The sequence below is a fragment of the Ambystoma mexicanum genome, chromosome 11, assembly GCF_040938575.1.
Source record: "Ambystoma mexicanum isolate Mex_15411 chromosome 11, UKY_AmexF1_1, whole genome shotgun sequence".
NCBI lineage: Eukaryota > Metazoa > Chordata > Amphibia > Caudata > Ambystomatidae > Ambystoma > Ambystoma mexicanum.
This window is the reverse complement of record NC_090934.1, coordinates 405,543,761-405,569,238: the sequence shown is the minus strand read 5'-3', so window position 1 is coordinate 405,569,238 and position 25,478 is coordinate 405,543,761. Positions and strand designations below refer to the sequence as shown.

Here is a 25,478-nt window from a genome sequence, read left to right as displayed (position 1 = left end):
GATAGTCCTACCGGACTCAGATATCTCCTCTGAGGACAAGCTTTCGGGCCTCAAGTCAGTTCTTGACAAGCAGTTCGCCGAGGTCAGAGCCTACGGGAAGGACCCCAACGAGGCGGACGTGGAGAGCGATGAGGGAGATGGCGAGGAATGGCAGATCGACAAGGAGGATACTACGCTGCTGCCGGCGCTCCCGTCACAACCGCTGCCTCCACCGACAACTGACTTTTTCTTTTACCAAGGATTCCCCGCCTGACGACGGGGAATAATCATGAGCATGTGAATCCATGCTAGACCCCATGCTGGAGAACCAAAACAAAGTGTAAAAAGCCTAGGGTGATGCAAACTATCCCAATGCACTACATTGTAAGATGCTGTGTGCAATGTTAAAAAGTGACGAAAGTGTAAAATGTATTAGGGAAATCAATAGTTTCCCTGTACTGGTAGTCTGAAGGATGGAAAGAGGCAAAAGAGAAACCTTTCCTAACAAAGTATCTCCTCAGGACTGTGCTGCTAGCCATCGCCCTGGCTACGCAGTCCACGGTATCCAGGCCGATTGGAACTGGTTTCACTCAGGCACACCTAGAGACAAAGGAGAGGGAAGGTTTGGGACTCGCCCTCCCCTTCTGCCTTTCTAGACACACTGGAGCCTGGGCAGTCTTCAGGGCTGAAGCCCGCCAAAGCAAAACACTCAAAGGACTCAAACCTGATGCAAACTACAGAGTAAAAGCCCAGAAGAAACTACCAAGAAATGGTGAAAAAAGAAAACAGGGGCCATTTTGAGAAAATGGCCACCCTGGGGCGCAGCACTGCTGCTGAGGTATCAGCCTGCAGATACATGTCACTTGGTAGTGTAAGGAACTCATGGTGGCAACAAGTAAGACAGACACAAATGATCACAGTTCGAGGGCGTTTATTGAACAATGAATGCAGTATGCAGGTTGGAAAAACGCCTAATCTAAACCTAAATCTAAGATTGGAGCAAATGAAAAAGAAGGCAGTCCTAGTAGTGTTGTGTCAAATAAAAAGGGCCTACACTAAGAAACCTATTGCCAAACCTTACAACTAATACAAAAAGGGTGTGGGATAGTTTTCAAGAAAAGAAAGAAGTGTTCTCAAATGATGTCAGGATGCGATAGCCTGAGTCTCCCTTCCCCACATTTTAAGCACGGGGTAAGGTGGGATCGTGGAGCACAGTACAGTCTCGGGCTTCTCCAGCACGAGACGACAGTTCCAATGGCAGGTCTCAGGACCGTTGATGGCCAAGTCTTGTTTCACTTGAAAGCCTCTTGCCTTCGCAAACCTGATGTCTTCAAAATAACAAAACAAGGGTTCACGGTTGTCAACACAATCTCTAGACTTTAGACTTTGCCCCTTTTCTCTGGCATCCCTCGGTCAGGTTCAGTCTCTTTTACACAGTTCAATATGGCTGGGATTCACTTCCCTAGTTTCCTTACGTTGCGGGATTCACTTCCCTTGCTTTCTCTCATCAGTTTGTAGATCAAAGACTTTCGATTGTACAGGGATTTTGCGTGACCCTCAGTATGACCACTTTGACCTATTTTGGTGGTCTTCCTACGGCCTTCTGGTATCTGTAGTTTCGCTCCGATGGGGATCGATCAGAGTCCCTTGAGTCAGCACCCACGTGGTGCCGGTTTCCCTCTGCAGTTGATCTCCCCTTAATACTTTTTCAGAGTTCATTCACAGTTAACTGAACATGGTTCAAACTTGCCACTTTGCGATTCTCACTTCAACACTGTCCGGTTCTTATCAGTTATCCCCTCGACACACCGGCTGTGATGAACCGCTTGGCTTTTCTCTCTCTGGAGTCAAGGCCGGTACCACAGGCACAGGAGCTTCCCTTGCTCCTGCTTATCGGCGTAGGCTTGCCCGGTGTACCGCTGACATCTGCTGCAAGACACTTGTGCTATCGTTCGCGGTCTTGGGTGCTATTCCACAAAGGTTCTGAGGAGATCCACTCCAGCCAATCAGGGAACACAATTTCAGGGGTGGATGGCAAAGGCAAGGACCGATGGTAATGCTGTGACCCTGCAACAATGTAATAGAAGGTTTTGGGGGCAGACTCAGGCAAAGCCAACTGACAAGAGTGGGCCAGTCTGCTAACTTCTATAGGTGCCAGCTATAGACACCATCACCCCCGCCACCCAATCGTGTAAGCTCTTAGGTTTTTGGGGAAGAGCCCTGACTTGTGACGCCACACCCCAACAAAAGGCCCCGACACAGGCTCACGAGCTGTGATTGCTGGAGATTTTCCTGTTTCCTGTATGATCCCTGTCTGTTATGGAAAATAAAGGATCGTTCTAACTTGCCTTGGCCGAGTCCTCTGTCTTTATACCGGGGGACGGCTTGTTGGGCCCTGGGTGCTCTGAACGGTGATTGTGTAGCATGAACCCCGGTCCTCTGGTATAACTAAACACAATGGTTATCAACGGCATGAAGAGTCACTGGAAGAGTTCCACAGTTTTGCTGAGGCCACGGAAAAGGGCGGGCCACCCATACAAGTCCTTTGAATACTAGATGGCAGACTATGCAAAGCATGTGAATCTAAGCAGATTCACAAGCTCGAGTAATATTTTCTCAGTATATCAGTGTATTTTCTAGAGGTGTTTGTGTGTGGGCTAATTGTACTTTTGTGTAAACCTGCTTCCCCTAGCGGAGAGGTAAGCCTTGTGTCTCTGTCCACGTTACCTACCTGAAGAAAGCCTTAGCTTCCCCTTTCTTGCCAGGCGTGATGGGCCACAATAAGGTCAGTGGTTATAGATCCCTCAAAGGAGTGTTGTACAAAAGCTATTTTAGGAGCTGTGGGGGGCAGTAGCCTTAGCAGATCATGTGAATCTAAGAGTCACAAGCCTCAGAAATACATATTTGATTGCTTACCTGATAGTAGATCTTAACTTTAACGCACATTATGCTGCTTAAGTAAATACCATATATATTTTCAGCAAAGACTGTGTGGATATTCTTTTACTTGTTATGCTTTCCAAGTGATCTGTACCTTATACCAGTGTCTACGTTGGGTGTGTTTTCCTAAAGTCTACCAGCAGGTGACACTCGATAAAACTATTCCTTGGTATACAGGAACCAACTCTTAGTATACGTCTGTTAGGACAGTTTTTCTGAAGTCCAACTAAGTGCTTTGTAAAACCATTCAACTAAGACTGTAAAAGACTCCACTCTTAGTATAAGGCTGTACCACCTGAGTATTTGGTAGCATAGACAGAGCAGCCAGGCTCATCTTAGGCAGGAGAGAGGGCTGTAGGAAAGTACACTGAACCTGTAGTATACAAGGGATTTAATAGAAACACTGACAACCAGAAGCATTATGTAAGGTGTTTCTCCCTTTGCTTCTGTAGGAGACTTGAACTGGGATGCTTACACCTTACTGCACACATGTGCGAATGAAAACCCAGGGGGATAATTGATGCACCCTCATATGGCAGCAACAATGACTAGGCTGGCTGCCCTGAGGGAGATTGGGCCCTCTCCTAGCGTAGGTCAGCCCTGATGACTGACAGTTATACCCGAGGGCCTGGTTAAATAAAACAGACACAGCCTTAGTTCATTGGATAGCTTTGTTTTATATAACTGCAAGGGTAAAACCGATTTTCCTTACAAAATTAGCACCGTTACAACTCTGTGCCCTTAGAGTGGGGCACTCTCAATTCGTACATGTAATAAATAAATACTTAATTGACATCCTAATAAATAACTAACTTGCATAAATTCAGTCACCTGGGCAGAGGGGTGTTTGAATGGGGATATTTAACAAATAAATAGATGGTTAGGCAGCATGAGTACATGGGCATCTGGTAATCAGTAATTAAATAGCATCACTTCAGTACTCTGGGAGGATGGGTGTTGGGTGCAAGTTCCTTCACATTTGGCAAATAAATATTTAAACAGCATCAATTCGGTACTCTGGGAGGATGGGTGTTGGGCGCAAGTTATTTCACATTTGGTAAATAAATAATTAAATGGCATCAATTCGGTAACTGTAGGAGTCCGGGTTTCCCTTTCTTTCTTTGTATTAACCTGAGCTCACACCAGTATGCCTAAGCTCCTGGTAGCTGCAGACTACCACAAGACACACAACACCTAGAACACAGACCAACATATACACAATCAGACTAAACCAGGAAATTCCCCCACCACTACCGAGTTCACAATGAGGAGTGTGATTTGTCAAAAAGGGGCCTACCATACCCCATTGGAATCGCCTATTGTACAGTGTCAGAGACGCATAGATCAATATCACCCTGCCTGACTTAAAGCCCTGAGTTAGGCTAAATAATGACACCAGAATTGTGTCTGGCCAACCGTTCTTCCTTCCTCACCACTTCACTATTTACTACTGGAAGACACTGCCTCACCGAGAGGCTACACATTACATGGGAACGGTGCAGTAGCGTGAGTAGGCGGTGATAACTGCATGTGTTAGCTGCTATCCTGATTCACCGAACTCCTGCGCAACGCGCTTTCCCCTGAACAGGGGGAAATATAGCGAGAGACACAACGGGGTAGGGACCCACCAAACCAAACGCCGGGCCAGCCCAGCCTCTGAGACAAAAAAAACAACCCTGTGTGTAAAGCCATATGTGAATGCCGCTCCTCCCCCTCACTTTCCCACTTCTATCGCGCAGTCAACACACACGGCAAGAGGAGAAAGCAAATGCTCTGTCCCTCACAGAGCTGCGCTGGCACTTGGGACAGCACCCGCCAACTTTCTGCTTCGGCTTCTGACACCAGCACACCCTCTTAACCCTGGGTAGGGGATAGAGAAATGCCGGCCCAGAAAGTGGATGGCCTTGGTGGACGTCCCTTCACTGCAGCCGGTCTGGCTGCCCTCTGTCATTCCCTGAAGCTCTCCTCTCGAGCCACAAAGGGGCACCCTTTCTTTTGATCGGTCCCTCCCACCTGCTACTATAAGCCGGGGACTTCTGACAGAAACTGAGGTGGAATCACCTCAGCCACACACCCGCTCCCCCTACTGGTGGAGCATACCATGTCCATATGGAAACCCACATGCTGGGAGCATGAGAGGGAAAGAAAAATGTGCCCGCACACAGCCCATTTCACACAGAAACCCAGAATAAATGCGGGTTTACAATTATAAAAAAAGGTTTAATATAAATACAAATTGGGGAAAGTACTGGTCATAGAGTCAAACACATTGTAAAACACAACACAATGCTTGAAAGTACACGGACCAAAGCATACACCTTCTTTAGAATACCTAAAAGTAATTCTAAGGCAGTCCAACCTTATCATACACATTTAGTATAGGCTACACCTATTCATGGGGAGTACAAACCATATGGTACTTTCTGATTACTTTACAGTAACTCAAGGATAGTTGACCCTGTCAGTTATGCAGTGACGCTCAAGGACCAAGTTACTTACCTGTAACTGTTGTTCTCCTGCATGGGTCTGGCATGGATTCTCATGTTCATGAATATTCCCCGTCGTCAGGCTGGGAATCTCTGGTAAAGAAAAAATGAGTTTCAGTTTTGTTTCTGAACTGTCTTTCTACTAGTAACCAATCACTGGTCTCTGGGTCATACTGCCCCCAGCCAATGATTGCCCTCTACCTAAGCCCCTCCTCTGGCAGCCATCTTCAGATTTGGTAGCATGTAAAGTGGCAGTAGGAGCAACAGAAGAGCCGCAGAGGGGTTGGACGGAGGGTTCGCATGTGAATCCATGCCAGACCCATGCTGTAGAACAACAGTTACAAGTAAGTAACTTGTTCCTTCTCCAGCATGGGGTCTGGCATGGATTTACATGCTCATGAATACAAGAATACATAGCAGTAACACACATGCACAACCACGGGAGGTGGCAAGGCTCAACATTAAGCATTTCAACAACTCAACATTAAGCATCTCTTACCTCCTCACCAGGCTCACCTTCAGGCGAACAGGTTGTGCAGCACTGCCTGGCCGACTCTGGACTCCTCCCTGGAATCCCGGTCGACGCACTAGAATCTCGTGAAGGTGTGCGTCGACCTCCACGTAGTAGCCCTGCAGATGTCCAGCAGGGGCACACCAGACAGGAACGCTGTGGTAGCAGCAATCGCTCTGGTTGAATGGGCTCTCGGACAGCCGGGCAACGGTTGGTTTGCCAACCGGTGACAGTGCATGATGCAGCCGGAGAGCCATCTGGAAATGAAGCCTTCGAGTGGGCCTTCCCTTGGTTCACAGGTCCAAAGTTCACAAACAGCTGTGATGTCTTCCGAAGACTCTTCATGCGGTCCACGTAGAACTTCAGTGCTCTAGCCACATCGACCGATTGCAAAGTCCTCTCAGCCGGCGACGAAGGTGACGGGAAGAAAACAGGCAGCACCAAGGGCTCGTTGAGATGGAAGTCCGACGGCACCTTGGGCATGAAGGAGGGGTGCGTCCTCAGCAGGAATGTCAGATATGGAGGTTTACAGGAGAGGGCCTGGATCTCTCCCACTCGTCGTACGGAGGTGATGGCCACAAGAAACGCTGTCTTCCACGACAGGAACTTCAACAGTGCCGAATGCAGAGGCTTGAATGGCGGCCCCATGAGCCTGGTCAGCACCACATTGAGCTCCCACGCCGGGCCAGAGCCTTCACCGGCGGGAACTCCTTCACCAGACGATGAGACCACAGAGATGACCGCCCCGGAGTTAGGCATGTGCCAGCCTCGCCTTGGCCAGCGATAGCAAGTATAACAGCACTTGTGGGGCCATAATCCGCAGAGGGTTAATCTTCTGTGCATGGCACCAGACAGAGAACCTCTTCCATTTGTGTCCATAGCACTTGAGAGTCGAGGATGCCCTGGCCTTTGCAAGCACCTCCTTGCAGTCCGCCGGGATATCGTACCCTCCGAACTCTAGTGCTGCAGGAGCCAGGCCTGCAGGTTCACGATCCTGGGTCATGATGGAGGATGGCGTCTCCTTCCCTGGCGAGAAGATCCGCGTCCGTCAGTAGTCTGACCAGGGGGGACGCTGACATGTCCAGAAGGTCTGGGAACCAGATCTGCCTCGGCCACGCCGGTGCGACGAGGATCATTCTGCACCAGAACCGTCTGAGTTGACTGATGAGCTGCAGCAGCAACGGCAACAGCGGGAACGCATACAGGAATAGGCCGTCCCAGGGGAGTGAAAAGGCATTGCCCATGCTCCCCGGCTGGGGAAACCTGCTGGCGAACCTCTGGCACTTGGCGTTCGTCGCCCTCGCGAATAGGTCGATCTGGGGATTGCCCCATCGTCCGAAAAGGAGATCCACTTGATCCTGCCGAAGCTCCCACTCATGGCACGAGCGCAGCTCCCTGCTGAGTAGTTGGCGATAGTGTTCTTTATTCCTGCCAGATGGAAGGGTACCAGGAACATCCCCTGGGCAGCGGCCCAGTGCCACAGATCCTGCGCTTCCTTGGATAGGGCTGGGGATCTGGTGCCCCCTGCTTCCTGATGTAGAACATTGTGGTGGTGTTGTCGGTGAAGACCCTTACCACCTTGCCCTTGAGGGACAGAAGGAATTACCTGAGGGCCCAGATTACAGCTCGGAGCTCCAGGACGTTGATGTATAGTGACGTCTCCTCCGGGAGCCAAAGGCCTCTTGCGTGGAGATCTCCGGTGTGCGCTCCCCATCCTTCCAGGGAGGCGTCCGTCATCACCGTTTGCTGATGTGCCGAGGTCTGGAAGTCCATGCCCACCGCTAGATGCGCGCGGGTGCCCCACCACCGGATCGCTTGGTGGAAAGTCTCGTTGAGTGAGATCCTGTTTTCAAAGCTGCCCGCCGCTTGCATCCAACGGGTGTCGAGGAACTCTATCAGTGGTCGCATCCGCAACCTACATAGGCGCACGAGGTAGATGCACGATGACATCATGCCGAGTAGGGACTTGATGGACCTCAGCCTGGCCACGTCCATGGTCAACAACCGTTGTACCTTCCCTAGGATGGCCTTCGTCCTTTCCTCCGACGGCGAAGCCAATCACTCCACTGTGTCGAGTCTGGCTCCCAGGAACAGGGCGTCTTGCGACAGTACCAAGTGGGATTTCGCGAAGTTGATCGAGAATCCCAGATCCGTGACAAGTTGGACGGTCTTCGCTGTGTGATCGACGGCGAGTTCCCTCGACTTTGCTCGGATGAACCAATAGTCCAAGTAGGGGTAAACGTGGATCCCCTGCAGGCGCAGCTGCGCCGCCACCGGTGCCAGGCACTTGGTGAAGACCCTGGGTGCCGACTTCAATCCGAAGGGCAAGGGCCTTGAACTGATAGTGTCGCCCTTGGACCACGAATCGTAGGAACCTTCGATGTCCTTTGAGAATGGGGATGTGGAAATAGGCATCCTCCAAGTCCAGCGATGATAGGAAGTGGCCTTCCTCTAGCTGTCCCAGCACGTGCTGACGGGTGACCATCCGGAATTTCTGGGACTTGATGTATTTGTTTAGACGACGAAGGTCCAGGATGGGTTGCCAACCGCCGGTCTTCTTTCAGACGAGGAAGTACCGCGAGTACACTCCGGAGCCTCGGAGCCTCTTCGGGGCGAGTTCTATCACGCCCTTTTTCAGCATTGCTCGTACCTCCAGAAGTAGCTGTGGCACGTGGTTTTCCTTCCTGGCCACAGGGGGTAGACGGGGACACTTTCTTTGGAATTCCAGAGAGTGCTCGTGGGCCAGCGCATCCAGCACCCAACGGTCGGAGATGGACTCCCATACGCTGACGAATTCTGCCAGCCGGCCTCCCACTGGGGTGCTTGGGTGGGGGCCCGAAGCCGCAGCCGGTTCAATCTTGCTTTGCCGAGGTCTTGGCCTCCTTGGCGACGACGACGTCCTCCAGTCTCTTGCTGCAGCCTCTGTAGGCCTCCTGCGACGAACAACGGGTCGCTTGGTGGTACGACGAGGAACCGCCACCAAATCCTTTGGAGGCACCTTGAGACTTGCCTCCGGGGGTCCGAACGGGCGGCCGTCGTCGATGGAGAGAACCCAAGACCCGGGCCGTCTCGGTGTTCGCCTTGATGGCCTGCAGTGACTCGTCCACTGCTTTGCCGAACAGGTTGTTCCCGTCGAAGGGCATGTCCAGTACCCTGGTCTGCACATCCTGATGGAAATCGGTGGCCTTGAGCCAACCGCGCCGGCGAAGGCAAACGCTGTTGCCCATCTGGTGAAAGCCAGTGTCAGCGATGTCCGTGGCCACCGTGATGGCGTGGTCCGAAGCCACCTTGCCTTCCTGCAGGATTTCAAGGGCTTCCACTCTCTTGTCGTTTGGGAGGAAGTGCAGGAGGGGAGCGATCTTGAACCAGAGCCCCTTGTCGTAGCGCACCACGATAGCAAGGGTGTTGGCTGCTTTGATGGTCGTCGCCGCCGACGAGATGACTCATCACCCCATGGCGTCCAGCTTCTTCCCCTCGCCGTCCGGTGGGGAAGTGGAAGTTGATCCCGTCAGCCCTGACAATTTCTTCTTGGCCGCTGCGGAGACAACCGAATCCGGGGACGGCTGGGCTCTAAGGCACATCGGGGCGGAATCCGGGACCCGGTACTTCTTCTCATACCGGTCCCTCTTCACAGGAGCCGTGGGCGGGTTCTTTAGTAACGACAGTCCTTCGTCCCAGATGTCATATAGTAACAGTACTGAGAGGACGGTCTTCCTCTTGGCCTCCCGTCGTTGGTAGAGGAAACCCTCCTTCTGTTCTTTGGGACAAAGTTGGAAGAGCTCCGAAGCCCTGGCGGTCATGGCATGAAAGGAGCCAATTTTGTCGGGAGGGGAGGCCCGGGCAGCAGGTGATGGGAGATCCGTCCCGTCATCACCACTGTCGTCGTCCGTCCCTGTCGTCTCCATTCCTGTCTCATCCCTCAGTGGAGGGGAAGGAGGTGAATGCTGGAAAGGAGGGGGGAGGATGGATTTGCCTCCGCTTGTTCGGTGGGCTTCCTGACAGTCCAGGCGCTGTTGGATCATCCGATGGGGGTAAGGGCAACCTTTTCCTCATCTCCGTACACAGGGCCTGGATAGCCATCAAGATTGCTCCTGAGTTGTCCTGTGGCATAGGTGTCGGTTGCGACGGGAGCGACAGCTCGGGAGTAGGGTCCTCCGTCTCCTCCACGGTCCGCAGAGTTAGTTACAACCAACTCTTTCACAAGTAAGTACTTTTAAACACTTATTATAGTTTTCCAGATAGAATTCTTTACTTATCCATCCAGTCCTTCCCTATTCTAGTTCACTCAGGGGCAGAAGAGGGACTCTAGTGGTCTAGAAGCCAGCTGATGGCCGGGTGAGATGGGCTTCTGTTAGAGACAAAAGTCAGAATTCCTGTGGAAGACTGCTCAGCAAGTAAGCAGCTCACTTTAAAGTTAGTTAGGGTCCAGGGACTTCAGAGAAGACACTCCAGGAGGATTCCAGCAGGTGCGTGGGTGCACTGGATGAGAGGACTCCCAATCACAAGAACGCCCCAAAGCTTTTCAGAAATAGCACCGGCTTAAGGTAAGTAAATACCACAGCCAACACAGTACCTTAGCATGGAAGAAGAGTTCCAGCAAGAAGACTTTGGGATCTGCATGCAAAAAACCCAGTCATTGAATTCCTTTATCACCAAGACGGAAGACAGGACACTGGAAGGGCTTTTGTAGCAGGGTTAGCGGGAAGGCTCTAGGCAAGAGGATCTTTGCATGGTTTACTCAGCACAGAAGTAGAGGTTGCAAAGTGGGTGACTTCAGGATCTGCAGCCAAAAACACTGTCTCTGAATTCCTTTATCATAAAGACAGGCCACTGTAAGGGCTTTTGCAGCAGGGATCAATGGGGAAGGCTCCAAGAAAGAGTTTTTTCATGGCTGGATGGGGCCCTGTGGTTTTGGTGCCCTTTTCAGGAGCCAGAAGGCAGCTGAATATCGCCGATTTGATTTGCGTGGCTAATCTGGTCCAGTACTCTGGTGACAGCACTTCAAGGACTGGAATCACATCTATGGAGGTCCAGCAGTTTGCCCACAAAGTTTCTGCAAGATTTGGAATTTAGAATTTTTGCACCGCCCGATGGCTCGAGGTCCCACGGTATTGGGGAATTGCAGCCGCGCAAGGTTGGAGCATGACGTGGGATGGCTCAAAATGCAGGTCTTCTTGGGTCTAGTGGATCGCACCAGTCTCTGAGTTGGGGTAGTTTTTGGAGTCCCCAGGTCCCAGGTCGATGGCTAAAACAGACTCTGGTTACACAGCAGGTTCTCCGGTCGCTGGAGATCATCTTAGCCGCATTTTCTTCATCTTCCTCTTCGGATTTAGCGCCAGTGGTCGATAACCTCTTCAGCTTCCAGGATATGACTTTTATGCAGGAACCCAGCCAATCAAACAGATTTGCAACATTAAAACTTGGGGGTTGGCAGTCCTTTCAGGACAGCCAGCCTCCCAGTTTGTAGTGGATTCTCACAGTCAGGCTGGAAGACAAAGGGGTGCAATGTTTTGGACTCCTTCCTCACTTCCTGCTTTCACAGACACTCTGGAGCCAGGCCGGGCTTGACCGAGGTCTCCTGCCGAAGATATAATTGACACAAGGGATTTTCTCCACCCTGGAAGTCAGGGGAAGAAACAAGAAAGGACAAGGACACTAAAATTGTGAAAAAAGAAGACAGGGGCCATTTTGGTAAAATGGGCACCCTTGGGTGCCTCTACCGCAGCTGTGAAAACAGCCTGTGGTAAAGGTGCACCGAATTAGGAAAAAGGTTCAATGCCACCAGCCATTTAAGGTAAGCTTGTCCCTGTAACAGAAATGATACAGTTAAAAGAAGAAAGGGGATACATTGCATCTCCCCAGCACTCCACATAGGGTGGGGTGTGTTGGTTTCACCTATCAAAATGTAAAAGGAATCAAAAGATCCTTTCTACCCTTGGGAACTGTAGTTCTCACAAGGATAGCCAGAGAAAGTTAAAGAGGAGCCCCAGGGGCAACCCTGCAACAATAAAAAGGTATATACCAAAAGTTGTCAAAGAGGATAAAATTAAAAAGACATTATGGAGAGTCTTAAAATGACACACATAAAAAGAGTAAAAGATTCTGTGAGTGTGAAAAAAGGTTCCCACTCACTAAGGTATAGGGAAAATTCATCCACCAGTAAAGCAAAGAATTCTGGGGTTGACACAGGTCAGGAAGATTTATCATGGATATGAAAATCTTACCCAACAACTTCTGTACTAACCAAAGGTTTGGTAGAATGGCAGAGCAGCAATGCGTATCTTATGAGGAGGATGTGAGCTGTAGGTTAAGTAAAATGAACCCACTAAATACATTAGTCCAAAAAAACTGTCACGCACTTGTAGTTATGATAAAATATACATTTCTTTTCTATACACAAGGCAAGGTAAGTAAATACTACATAGACTAACCAACACAAATAGAAAACATAAGCAACACTTTTTCGGGTGAGTGCTTCAATAGTAGTGGCTTGCGCCAGCCATGAGCACAGTTACATGACAGTTCCATTAATTTATGAATTCATCCAGACAATGTTCTGTTGTAAGGGAAAAGGGGTTATTCGGCACCAGCAAACACAATCTACTACTTAGTAATACTTTTAAATGTGTCCAATACTTTAGCAGTCCATTACCTAACATAGTTAAGAGTTCTGCAAAGTCAGTTGAGGAGGGATGCAAAAGTCATAACAGCAGAAAAGGCAAAGTTCTTAGTTACTTTCAAGTTGAATCCTTTAGTGGATTAAAAAGGTTAATAGGGACCTTGGAAAGGACTCCCTGTAGGTGCACATGATGTTAGGCTGGGACAAGGGGTATGGCCGAATGCCCAACCTCTGGATACAGCACTCCAGTGACACAGGAGTGACAATTTGGCTTGAGGTAAGCACTATCTCAAGCCTCACAGTAACTTAGGTGTATTGAAGAAAACGCAGCTGGATTCTTTCTGGTGTAGCAGCAATGGACCCAGTCTCCTGTTTCCTTGTTCTGGTGACGAAAGGAGGGAGTCTGGAAGTGATGTTGCAGCAGCAGTCGCGAGAAAGGACCCTCAGCAAGGAATTCCTCCATCTCCCACGTGGGTCTGTTTTTTGGTGCCTTTTTACAAGCTCCAACAGTGAACGGTTATCGCATGGTCAATCCCCCTTGATTTCTGCAGTCTGGCACTCTGATGAGGGAACCTTGAGGAGGGGGATATTGCCTCTGGAGGTCCAACTAGAGCTGACCAAAGTTCTGGGAGGATTTGTGCACTGGAAGACGATACACTGCAATTGGATCAGAGGTCCCGTGGTATTGGCGGTTTGCAGCCCTTGAAGGTCGCAGCACGTCAGGGGATGACTGATTCTGCAGATCGTCTTATGATTAGTTGGTCCCACCAGCCAAAGGGAAGCAATCCTCTTCGGAACGCCTATGTCAATTAGAAAACTGGGTCAGAACAGCAGTGGTCTCTTTGCGGTTACTGGAAGGGTCTGCCAGTCTCCTGGTTCATCTTCTGCTTCGGATCTTCTGTTCCAGTTGTCGACTTGCCTTCTGCCTCAGGAACCTCACCTTTTATCAGGATTTCCCATTAATTCCTCTGCAAATTCTCCCTGCAGTTTACAGAAATGCACAGGTGGCTGTCCAATCTGCCCAATCAGGAAAACCAGCCCCCCAGTGGGAACTGGTTCCATTGAGGCACATCAGCAGACAAAGGAGAACAGAGTTTCAGGCTCCTCCCATGCTTCCTGTCCTCACAGATACACTGGAACCTTGGCAGCCCACACAAAGGGTTCCTGCCAAAGACAAAAATTACATTAATTCAAACCTCTCCCTCACAGGATGGTAGAAAGGCGAACAAAGGGCAACCAAGCAAGAAATGTCGAAAAAAGAAAGGAGCCACCATGTTAGAACATTGGTGGCCCTCCTGTGCATACTTGCAGCTGTGAATACAGCCTGTGGTGAAAGATTGCACGAAAGTCAGCAGAACGCGTCCAATGCCACCAGCCATAGCTATAGGGTTGCCACTGTAACCAAACAGTTACAGGAGCAGAGAGAATGGGGATACTAGGTATCCCCTCAGCACTCAACATAAAGTGGGGGTGTGCTGATCTCTCAAAAGTTAAAGTTTTGGGAAGGATAAAAAGTATCCCTCTTTTTTAAGAACAGTAGTTTTCAAGGAAAATGAAAGAATATGCAAAGAGGATCCAAAGGGTCCCCAGCAAGAACACACATAGGGCTCTGTGTGCTGCAAAAGTCTAACACAGATGCCTCTAAGAGATATGGAGACAAGCAAGACTCCATAAAATAAGCTACACCATAAAGAACAGAGTTTCCATAGTTAGAGAGAATAAGAACGAATGAGGGGGAAAAAGGCTCCCCTCATTCAGGAGAATAAGAAAAAGGTCCAGAAGTCCAGCCAAAAGTGCTGGGGGCTGGCGGGGGTCTCATTAGGAGAGGGGATTACACGTAAAACTGTAAATCTTCCTAACAGTCTACCATTCATAGGAGTTACCACCTTATTGTTCAGTCACATTTGCGTGTGAAAGTGAATTCAAACTCAGTGGTATCTTTGCAAGTCCATTACAGGCGAGTCTCTATAGACCGCATACCAGTGTGGTCTAGAAAATCCCTACTAACACTGTGCATGAATGAGGCAGTATATTTTTGGATGAGCTGCAGTATACGCAACCCATCAAGAGGGTTATCTGCAAACCATTGTTTTAGGAGTTTTACTAAAGTACAACAAAATGTAAAACTTAAGAAAACTCACCCTTGGTACACAGGGCTCCAACTCTTGGTATAGACCTGAAACACCCAAGTATGTTTGTAGTTCTGGCCGAGCAGCCAGGCCTATCTTATGAGGGAGGGGCTGTAGGAGGTACAAAGGACTTAGAATGTACACATAGGCCAAATAAACACTGACCCACTAAAAGGTATATACAAATAATGGTTTATTTTATATATAGACTAAGGTAAGGTCAAAAGTAAGTCTATAACACACAATACATAACTTCAGAAAAATCAATGCATTATTCACAGTAAGTAAATCACTTTTGTAATACTTTCAGAATGGCAGCATGGAATTCAAAGGTAATAAGTAGAACATGTGAAATAACTTTTCGGAATATCTGTTTCAGGTACGTACTAATGGATGACACAAAACCAACATCTACCAGGTAGATACTTGTAATTATTTTCATGGAGTCCAACTACTTTGAAAGTCTATCCATATCTAGTTATGAGTGTCTCAGAGCCAGATTGGAGGGCCAAACAGTAGGCACAGGCTGTAGAAAGTTCCAAAAGTTCCAGAGGAAATCTTTAGTAACAAGTAAATACACTCTTTATTGGGGAAAAGGGTCAGGGCTTATGGTTTGGTCATCTCTCACCTCCATTTGTTGCTAGGCTTGATCCTTTGTTCGGTCATTCTTGCATTCCCAAATGTATTATTGGGCTTCAGGCACTGTTTTGATGATACTGCTACAGGCTACCTCAGTCTAAATTACTCAGTAATGGGGTGTCTTTTTATGTATGCGCAAGTGCTAAATATGCTTTAAATCCTTCTTGACCTCCTTACATTTGACTCGATGGTTTTTTGCTCTTGTTGTTTGTTTTTGTTTTAGAATGCAAATGTATGTGTATTCAAACATTTCTGCGTTTTACACTATTTTCTTTAAAAAAAAACATGTATTGAAAGTCACTGGACAAACTGAAAGCAAATTTAATAAAGCTGCCTTACAAGCAAATAAATGTTTGTGGATACTTGTGTGATTGATCCTGATCATCCAAGTTAGTGTTTAGAAGAAACAAGTTACTTACCTGTAACTGTTATTCTCCAGCATGGGTCTGGCATGGATTCACATGCTCATGAATATACCCAGACGAATCCTCGGTAAAGAAAAAATCTGTTTCAGTTTCGTTTCTGAACTGTCTTTCTACTAGTAACCAATCACTGGTCTCTGGGTCATACTGCCCCCAGCCAATGACTGCCCTCTACCTAAGCCCCTCCTATGGCAGGCATCTTCAGATTTGGTAGCACGTAAAGGGTAGGAGGGAGGGTTCGCATGTGAATCCATGCCAGACCCATGCTGGAGAACAACAGTTACAGGTAAGTAACTTATTCCGTCTTCAGCATGTGGCCTGGCATGGATTCCCATGCTCATGAATATAAGAATACATAGCAGTACACACATGCACAACCACGGGAGGTGGCAAGGCTCAATATTAAGCCATACATCAACTCAACATTAAGCATCTCTTACCTCCTCACCAGGCTCACCTTAAGTGAACAGATTGAGCCCTTGGTAACACCAAGGGCTCGTTGAGATGGAAGTCCGACGGCACCTTGGGCATGACGGAGGGGTGCGTCCTCAGCACCACCCTCATATCGTGAAAAGTCAAGTATGGAGGTTTACAAGAGAGGTCCTGGATCTCTCCCACTCGTCGTGCGGAGGTGATGGCTACAAGAAACGCTGTCTTCCACGACAGGAATTTCAACGGTACCGAATGCAGAGACTTGAATGGCGGACCCATGAGCCTGGACAGCACCACGTTGAGCTCCCACGCCAGGGCCGGAGCCTTCCCCCGGCGGGAATGACCGGAACAGTCCCTTCATAAACTCCTTCACCAGGCGATGGGACCAGAGAGATGATCGCCCCGGGGTCCTGGATTAGCGGGAGATCGCCGGTAGATGGATCTTGATGGAGGCGTGCGCCAGCTCCACCGTGGCCAGCGACAGTAGGTACGGCAGCACCTGAGGTGCCGTAATCCGCAGAGGGTTAATCTGTGCATGGCACCAGACTGAGAACCTCTTCCATTTGTGTCCATAACACTTAAGAGTCGAGGGCGCCCTGGCCTTTGCAGTCCGCTGGGATATTGTACCCTCCAAACTCTAGCGCTGCAGGAGCCAGGCCTGCAAGTTCAGCGATGCCAGATCGTGGTGGAGGATGGCGCCTCCTTCTCTGATGAGGAGATCCGCGTCTGTCGGCAGTTTGACTGGGGGGCATGCTGACATGTCCAGAAGGTCAGGGAACCTGCCTCGGCCACGCCGGTGCAACAAGGATCATCCTGCACCATGACCATTTGAGTTGGTGGATGAGTCGCAGCAGCAATGGCAACGGAGGGAACGCATACAGGAACAGGCCGTCCTAGGGGAACGAGAAGGCATCGCCCATGCTCCCCGAGTGGGGAAACCTGCTGGAGAACTTCTGGCACTTAGTGTTTGCCGCCGTCGCGAACAGGTCGATCTGGGGATTGCCCCATTGTCGAAAGAGGAGGTCCACTTGATCCTGTCGCAGTTCCCACTCGTGGCACGAGCGCAGATCCCTGCTGAGTGCGTCGGCAATGGTGTCTTTATTCCTGCCAGGTGGAAGGGTACCAGAAACATCCCTTCGGCGATGGCCCAATGCCACAAGTCCTGGGTCTCCTTGGACAGGGCTGGGGATCTGGTGCCTCCCTGCTTCCGGATGTAAAACATCGTCGTGGTGTTGTCGGTGAAGATCCTCACCACCTTGCCCTTGAGGGATGGAAGGAACGACCCGAGGGCCCAGAACACAGCTCGGAGCTCCAGGACGTTGATGTGTAGAGACCTCTCCTCTGGCAGCCAAAGGCCTCTTGTGTGGAGATCCGTCGTCACCGTCTCCTGATGGGCTGGGGTCTGGAAGTCCATACCCACCATCAGATGCGCGCGGGTGCCCCACCACCGGATCGCTTGTGGAAAGGTTTCGTTGAGTGAGATCCTGTCTTCGAAGTTGCCCGTCGCTTGCATCCAACGGGCGTCGAAGAACTCCTGCAGTGGCCGCATCCGTAGTCTGCAAAGGCGCAGGAGGACATCATGTCGAGCAGGGACTTGACGGACCTCACCTTGGCCACGTCCATAGTTAACAGCCGTCGCACCTTGCCTAGGATGGCCTTCGTCCTTTCCTCCGACGGAGATGCTAGTAGCGCCACTGTGTCGAGCTTGGCTCCCAGGAACAGAGTGACTTGCGACAGTACCAGGTGGGATTTTGTGAAGTTGATCGAAAATCCCAGGTCCGTGAGCAGTTGGACGGTTTTCCTTGTGTGTTCGACGGCGAGTTCCCTTGACTCTGCCCGGATGAGCCAGTCGTCCAGGTAAGGGTTGAAGTGGATCCCCTGTAGGCGCAGCCGCGCCGCCACCGGTGCTAGGCACTTGGTGAAGACCCTGGGTGCCGACTTCAGTCCGAAGGGAAGGGCCTTGAACTGGTAGTGCCATCCTTGGACTACGAATCGCAGAAACTTTCGATGTTTTTTCAAGATGGGGCTGTGAAAGTAGGCGTCCTCCAAGTCCAGCGACGATAGGAAGTCGCCTTTCTCCAGTTGTCCCAGCACGTGCTGGAGGGTGACCATCCGGAACTTCTGGGACCTGATGTACTTGTTTAGACGACGAAGGTCCAGGATGAGTTGCCAACGTTGTCTAAGTACCGCGAGTATACTCCGGAGCCCCGGAGTCTCTTTGGGACGAGCTCGATGGCTCCCCTTCTTTAACATGTCTCGTACCTCCACGAGTAGTTGCGGGACGTGGTTTTCCTTTCTGGCCACAGATCGAATACGGGGACACTTCCTTAGAAATTCCAGTGTGTGCCCGCGGGCCAGGGCATCTAGCACCCAGCGGTCGGTGGAGATGGACTCCCACACACTGACGAAGTTCGCCAGCTGGCCTCCCACCGGGGTGCTCAGGTGAGGGCCCGACGCTACGGCCGGTTCAATCCTGCTTGGCGGCGGCCTTGCCGCTCTGGCCTCCTGGGCGACGACAATGACAAGGTCTTCCTTGCTTGCCGCGACCCCTGTAGGCCTCCTGAGATGAGGAGCGGGCCGCTCGGCGGTACGTCGAGGAGCTGCCGCCGAATCCCTTGGAGGCACCTTGCTTGCCTCCGGAGCCCCGAAAGGGCGGCCGTCGTTGCTGAAGAACGCCTAAGGCACGAGCTGTCTCCGTGTTGGCCTTGATGGCCTGCAGCGACTCGTCCACTGCCTTGCCGAACAGGTTGTTCCCGTCGAAGGGCATGTCCAGGACCCTGGTCTGCACGTCTTGACGGAAATCAGTTGCCTTGAGCCAACCACGCCGGCAAAGGCAAACGCTGTTGGCAATATCCGTGGCCACCGTTATGGCATGGTCCAATGCCACCTCTCCTTCCTGTAGGATGTCTAGGGCCTCCGCCCTCTTGTCGTCCGGGAGGAAATCCATTAGGGGAGCGATCTTAAACCACAGCTCCCTGTCGTATCGGGCCACAATCACGAGGGCGTTGGCCGCTTTAATGGTAGTCGCCGCCGATGAGATGACCCGTCGTCCCATGGCGTCCAGCTTCTTCCCTTCGCCGTTCACGGCGGAGATGTCGAAGTTGATGCCGTCGCTCCCGCCGCTTTCTTCTTGGCTGCCGCCGAGACAACCGAGTCCGGAGTAGGCTGCGCCCTAAGGCACATGGGGGCGGAATCCGGAACCCGGTACTTCTTCTCGTACCTGTCTCTCTTGGCAGGGGCCGTGGATGGGTTCTTCAGGAGCAACAGCCCCTCGTCCCAGATGTCGTCGAGTAACGGGACCGAGAGGACCGTCTTCCTCTTGGCCTTCCGTCGCTGATAGAGGAAACCTTCCTTCTCTTCCACGGGGCAGAGCTGGAAGAGCTTGGATGCCCTGGCGATCATGGCGTGGAAGGAGCCAATTTCATCGGGTGGGGAGGCCCGAGCAGGTGGTGATGGAAGGTCCATCCCGTCGTCACCACCCTCGTCATCCGTCCCCATCGTGGCTGTCTCTGTTCCTGTATCATCCCTCGGCTCAGGAGACGGGGAAGAAGGCTGTGCAGGCCGAGAAGGCTGGAAAGGAGGGGGTGGATGAATTCTCCTCCGCTTGTTTGGAGGGCTTTCCGATGGTCCAGGCTCCGCTGGGTCGTCCGTTGGTGGTAAGGGCAACCATGTCCTTATCTCTGTACACAAGGCCTGGCTCGCCATCAAGATCGCCCCCGAGTTGTCTTGTGGCCCCGGGACCGGCTGCAACGGTTGGGGAGTGGAATCCTCCGCCTCCACGTGTTCCTCGTCGCCACCGCCGTCACTTTCCTCGTCCGCCTCTTCGGGATCCTTCCCGTGGGACCGGACCTCCTCGAACCTCTTGGTCGGGGTTTTCACAACTCCAGCCAGTTCCTCCTCAGAGGCTGTATCCGTGTCCGTGATGGTCACCAGCCCCCCCCCCTCTTTTGCCACCGGGGTTCTCACAGGGGTCTTATCGATGGGCTGAAAAGAGGATTCCCTCCGCGGTGACAGGGAAACTCTAGGCCCCGAGGTCGCCTCCACTGGGGTAGCCTCCGCAGGCTTCGCCAGGGCCACCACGACTCCCTCGATAGAGGCCTTAGCCGGGTGAATCAAGGCCTTCACGACCTTGGATGCGCTTGAGGCCTTCACCTTGGGGGGAGGGTCACTGCCTCGCTCCCCCTCGGCTGCAGTCGGGATAGACCGGGACTTCTCCCGAAGCTTATCCGGGTTCGGTGAAATTGCGCCCTGCCTGGCAGCCAAGGAGCCCGACCATTCGGTGCTCCCGGTGCCCGCGGACTCACGGTGCTTAGCCTTTTGTTGGGTCGCCGGAGCGCCCTCGAAGGACTAAGAAGACCACTCGGACGACTTCTTTTTCTCACCCGCTGCTGGGCTCTTCCCCTCCAGCCAGTTGGTGAGGCGGGTACGACGATCCCTCATCGTCCGCTCGGACATATTCTTGCAAAACGCACAGGCCTCCTCCACCTGCATTTTGTCTTCATGAAGGCAGTAGAGACATCGAGAATGTTCATCCTCCTTGAAAACATTCTTCAGTCCACATCCAGGGCAGCTCCTGAAGAGGTTGGATCTGGGCGTCGTGTTTCCTTTTTCCTGGGCCATGTCCACACGGGGTAGGCCTCAAAGGTCTTCCGGAAGCCTCCAAGAAGTGAAACTCGATGAAATATTCGCCCTTGAGGGGTGTAGAAAAAATCCGAAACGGGTCCCTGTTGATCGGAAGTAGAACGGTGGAGCTTGAAGCTCGATTGACCGAAAAATTAGATGAAATCTCTTTGAAAATTCGCAAAACACAGTAAAAGCTTGAAACCTACAGCACGAGGACTCCCAACTCTTGAACGTGCCGTAAAAATCTGAAGATGGCTGCCAGAGGAGGGGCTTAGGTAGAGGGCAGTCATTGGCTGGGGGCAGTATGACCCAGAGACCAGTGATTGGTTACTAGTAGAAAGACAGTTCAGATATGAAACTGAAACTGATTTTTTCTTTACCGAGGATTCCCAGCCTGACGACGGGGAACATTCATGAGCATGTGAATCCATGCCAGACCCCATTCTGGAGAATGGGTACTTGTAGCTAAAAGCTATTAGATCTGTGAACTTTGGGCGACATATCATGAATAAAGCATTGTCATAAACTTAGCTTGTGGAAGGATACCCTTTTGTTGCATAAAGTTTCCAGCCCTTCATCCTCCCACACAGAGGGCAGTCGCTCATGTTTCTTTGTTCCCTGAAGACACAGGCATTTTGCCTGAGCGAACTCCCAAACACACGAATCAGGACTTCAGCAACACAGGAAGCAACTCTAGGTAAGTTCTACCTAGAGTCTCACAGTACCATAGGCATGAAGAAGAGGATGCAGCACGATGCAGCAGCAGCAGCAGCAGCAGACCAGGTTAGCAGATTCTTGGTCAGGCAGACGAAAGGGGGAACACTGGAAGGGACCTCGCAGCAGGAGTCGAGTGAAGAGGCACTCAGCAAAGGATCCCTCTTGGTTCTGTGATTTTGGCACCCTTTTCAAAGCGCTAGTGAAGAATGGTTACTGCTCGATCGATTAGTCTCGCTTTCTTGGTCCAGCACTCTGGTGAGGGGACTTCAAGGAGTGGAATGTTGCCTCTGGAGGTCCAGAACAAGTCCACCAAATTTTGGGAGGATTTGATCTTCGTAAGACTATGCACTGCAAGATGGCCACAGGTCCCCGGGTATTGGTGGTTTTTAGACTGTAAAGGTTACAACCCGTATGCGAGATGGCTCGAACTGCTGGTTGTCTCAAGACTGATTGATCACACCAGTCTAAAGGAGAGAGTACTCGTCAGAGTTCTCCTGACACTTGGAAGGAAGGGGTCGCACAGCAGCAGTTACACAGAAGCCATCTATGGTCGTCTGGGAGAGGCTGCAGGCTTTTCTCCTCTTCTTCCTCATCGTTTCTTCAGTTCCAGTGGTCAGCTTGTCTTCAGCCCTATGATCCAGCATTTTATGTAGGAACCCAGCCAATCAGCAGCATTGTACCATTCAAACTTTGGGTGGCGGCTGCCCTTTTAGGTAGGCCAGCCCCACCCTGTTGGAACTGGTTCCAGGCAGGCACACCAGAAGACAGAACAGCAGAGTTTCGTAGTCCTCCCCCGTTTTCTGTCCTCAGACACACTGGAGCCTTGGCAGGCTTCACAAAGGATTCCCATCGAAGACAAAAGTCAAACCAGGACCTCCCCCACGCAGCACAATGGAATAAAGACCAAGAAGGGACAAGCAAACAAATAATGGCGAGAAAAGAATAGTCACTATTTTGGGTCAATGGTGAACCCTCTGTACACTACTGCAGCTGGGAGTACAGCATGGAAGTGAAAATTGCAACAACGTAGGCAGGATTACACCACTGCCACCTGCCATTCACTTTAGCTTGTCACCGTAACCAAAAAGTGAAAGAAGCAGTGAGAAAGGGGATACTGTGTAACCCCTCAGCACTCGACATCAGGTGGGGTGTTCTGATCTCACAATACAAAAGCTGGTAAGGATACTAAATATCCCCCTGCCCTTGGGAACATTAGTTCTGACAAGGAAAATAACAGAAAATAAAAAGGGAAGCCCATGGGGCTCCCAGCCACACTGCAGAGTGCGCTGTGTGTATCAAAGGTCAATGACAGAGGCCATAAAACATGGAGGAAAGCATTTCTCCAAGAAAGAGTTACAAAAAGAAATACAATGTATCCAAAAGATAGGGGAAAAGAATGAGTGTGGAAAAAGGTTCCAACTCGCTCAGGAGAACAAACCAAAAATCCATAAATCTAGGACAGACTACTGGCGAACTCGCATGTGGAGCCGATTGTGCATAAAAATGAAAATCTACCCTAAAGCATTGTGCAGGGACGAGCACAGACTAATGCTAGGCTATAAAGCCCACCTTGTGTCTAAACAGAGCACAGTATAAGTGACATACTTAACTGCAGCCGCTTCCAGTGATGTATGGACTCGGGATGTTGAAGTCTGCATTCGGTGAGGTGGGGTTAAGCTTCTCCCACTGGCACTTGTCATTTCAGGAACAGGTTGGAAAAATCCAGGGGCTGAAAGGAGAAGACAGCGCAGGTGAAGAGGATTCTAGAATAATGGCGTGAAGTAGGTGCAGCACGGGCAGTAAGAGGCAGTGGGTGTATTTTGACATGGCGACAGATACTGCAACTTGGTCAGCGAGAGATAAGTGGTGCAGTGGGTACTCCATGATCATGGAGGAGTGTGCACAAGGAGCAGCACATGAGGAGCAGTAGAAGTGGAGTTAGTAGGGATCCAGCTAGACAGGAGGTGACAGGTGTAGCAAGAGCATAGAGTAGCAGTGAAGATAGGAACAGTAGATAGGCAGACAAGTTGAAAGTGGTGCAGAGCACGCTGAACTCACAGGTAGAGCATGGCTGTGCGTCAGGCTCGTCTGGACAGGCACACACGAAGTCTGTGGTCCTTGCGAAGCATAGGTGCGTGCAGCCACCATTGTTCACTCCGCAGGCATTCGTTCCTGTGGAAAGCACAGAGCAGTTTCAGCATTAAACCAGAGAAGAGAGTATCAATGAGTGGGGCGAGGGGTGGGCAGAAATCAGAGATAGGATCTGAGGCTCTGCATCAAAGTTAACCTTCAATGATAACTTAATTTCATGTTCCGAGACTGTTGGGGGGAATTTTCATGTCGGTTCTAAAATCCTCCCACCCCTTTTGCTGGACTCAGGACTTTTTTCATTTTCACCCTGGAGTGAGTGAGACCTTTTTCTCACGCTCTCATGTGTTTCTACCGGATTTGGATTTTGTGTTTTCACTGTTTTTGGAGTCTCACAAACTCCACAGGTGTCTGCGTTTTGTATGGTGACACACAGCACCTTCCATGCAGTGTCACAGAGAAATCCTTTTAGATTTCTCATGAGGTTTAAATACCTTTTCTTGTGTGAACTACAGTACCCAAGAATAGTATAGTGAAAATGACTTTACTTACCTTTCCTCTTTGTAGGGCCAGCACTCCATCTTATGTGGAGTGATGGGGCATTACCTCGTAGCCCCTTATCCTACTCTCTCATGTAACTTTTTTATATTACCCTCACAACTTTAAATGGCTGGTGGCAGTGGTTTACTTTTTCCTACCATTGTGCTTTTCTACCGCAGCCTGAATCCTCCGCTGCAGTGCAGCACCCATGGGTAACCATTTTGTCAAAATGGCCCCAGTCTTTTTTTCGCCATTTTCTGTTTGTGGGGTCTTACTTGGGTTTTACTCTGTGCGTTTAGACAGATTTGAGACCTTTGTTTGTCTTGCCTTTGGCAGCCTTCAGACCTGAAGCCCACCTCTGGCTTCAGTGTGTCTAGAAGGACAGGATGTCCCGAAAATCCCCTGTCCTTTGTCTCTAGGAATGACTGAATGTAACTAGTCCTGATTAGCTGGCTGGCTGTCTTTTCAGGACAGCCGCACTGCTGTGTGATTGACAGCCTAGTATATGCATGAATTGAATAAACCTGATTAAAAGGTGAGGGTTTTGGGACTACAGGCAGATCGACCACTGGGAGAAACACCCAATGAAGAGACTGTGAGCGAAGCTTGCTGCAACCTCCTGGACCTTTGAATTGCCCTCCCGCCTTCCAACCCGCCCAACCTCCCCTGAATGGTGTGTTGAAGGTTATAACTGACCTTCCCAGGGCAGCCCCTGCGGCTAAGGGCCCCAGGCAAAGGGCGGTTCCTAAAGATGCGGCTCCATCTTGTGTCTGCAGGTGTCAGCAGGGTAAGCCAGTGGCCAGCCATCAACCAGCAGTGACTACTAAGGTAGGAGTGGCCCGGGTGAGGAATAGAGCCTTCACTATACCCTGAAAACCCTGCCACTTAGCAGACTCTCAGACTTAGATGTGTTTTTTCTCTGGTATTTAAATTGCATTGTGAAAGTATTTAGACTGCATTGTGAAACATAGACCTTTTCCCACTATACAGGACTCTCAGACTTAGGTGTGTTTTCTACGGTATTTACACTGCATTGTGAAAGTAGTGCCATTCTGGGGTTTTGCCTTCTTAGCAAAGCATTCATCTAGCAACCTTTTCTACCAGTGTCTGAGCTCCTGTCGTCTAGTCCAATTGTCTACTATTGTCTCACCTCTGTCTCGTCTGCTTGAGCCCCTCCCTGAGTCCTTCCCTAGTGTTCTCCACAACCCTTCCTACCCCTCGCACCCCCTTCCTCTTCTCTCCTCTCCTCTCCTCTCCTTACCTACTCTATGGTGCTCTCCGTCTCCCCTATCTTTTCTAACTGCTTCTCTATCGACTATCCTGCTCTCTGCACTAAATCTGGTAGGAAGAAGT

The 25,478-nt window shown here is 50.5% G+C and overlaps 1 protein-coding gene across 6 annotated transcripts in view; it reads right to left on the bottom strand.

Moving 5' to 3' along the window:
* Nucleotides 1-25,478, bottom strand: part of LRP4 (LDL receptor related protein 4) — a 565,328-nt gene that overhangs the window by 72,894 nt on the left and 466,956 nt on the right. For all 6 annotated transcript variants that reach the window (XM_069623191.1, XM_069623193.1, XM_069623192.1 and 3 more), the window contains exons 33-34: nt 23,556-23,669; nt 23,103-23,226 (exon numbers count right to left, since the gene is read on the bottom strand). In XM_069623191.1, coding sequence (XP_069479292.1) covers nt 23,103-23,226; nt 23,556-23,669 — 238 coding nt within the window. The remainder of the gene's footprint in view (nt 1-23,102; nt 23,227-23,555; nt 23,670-25,478) is intronic.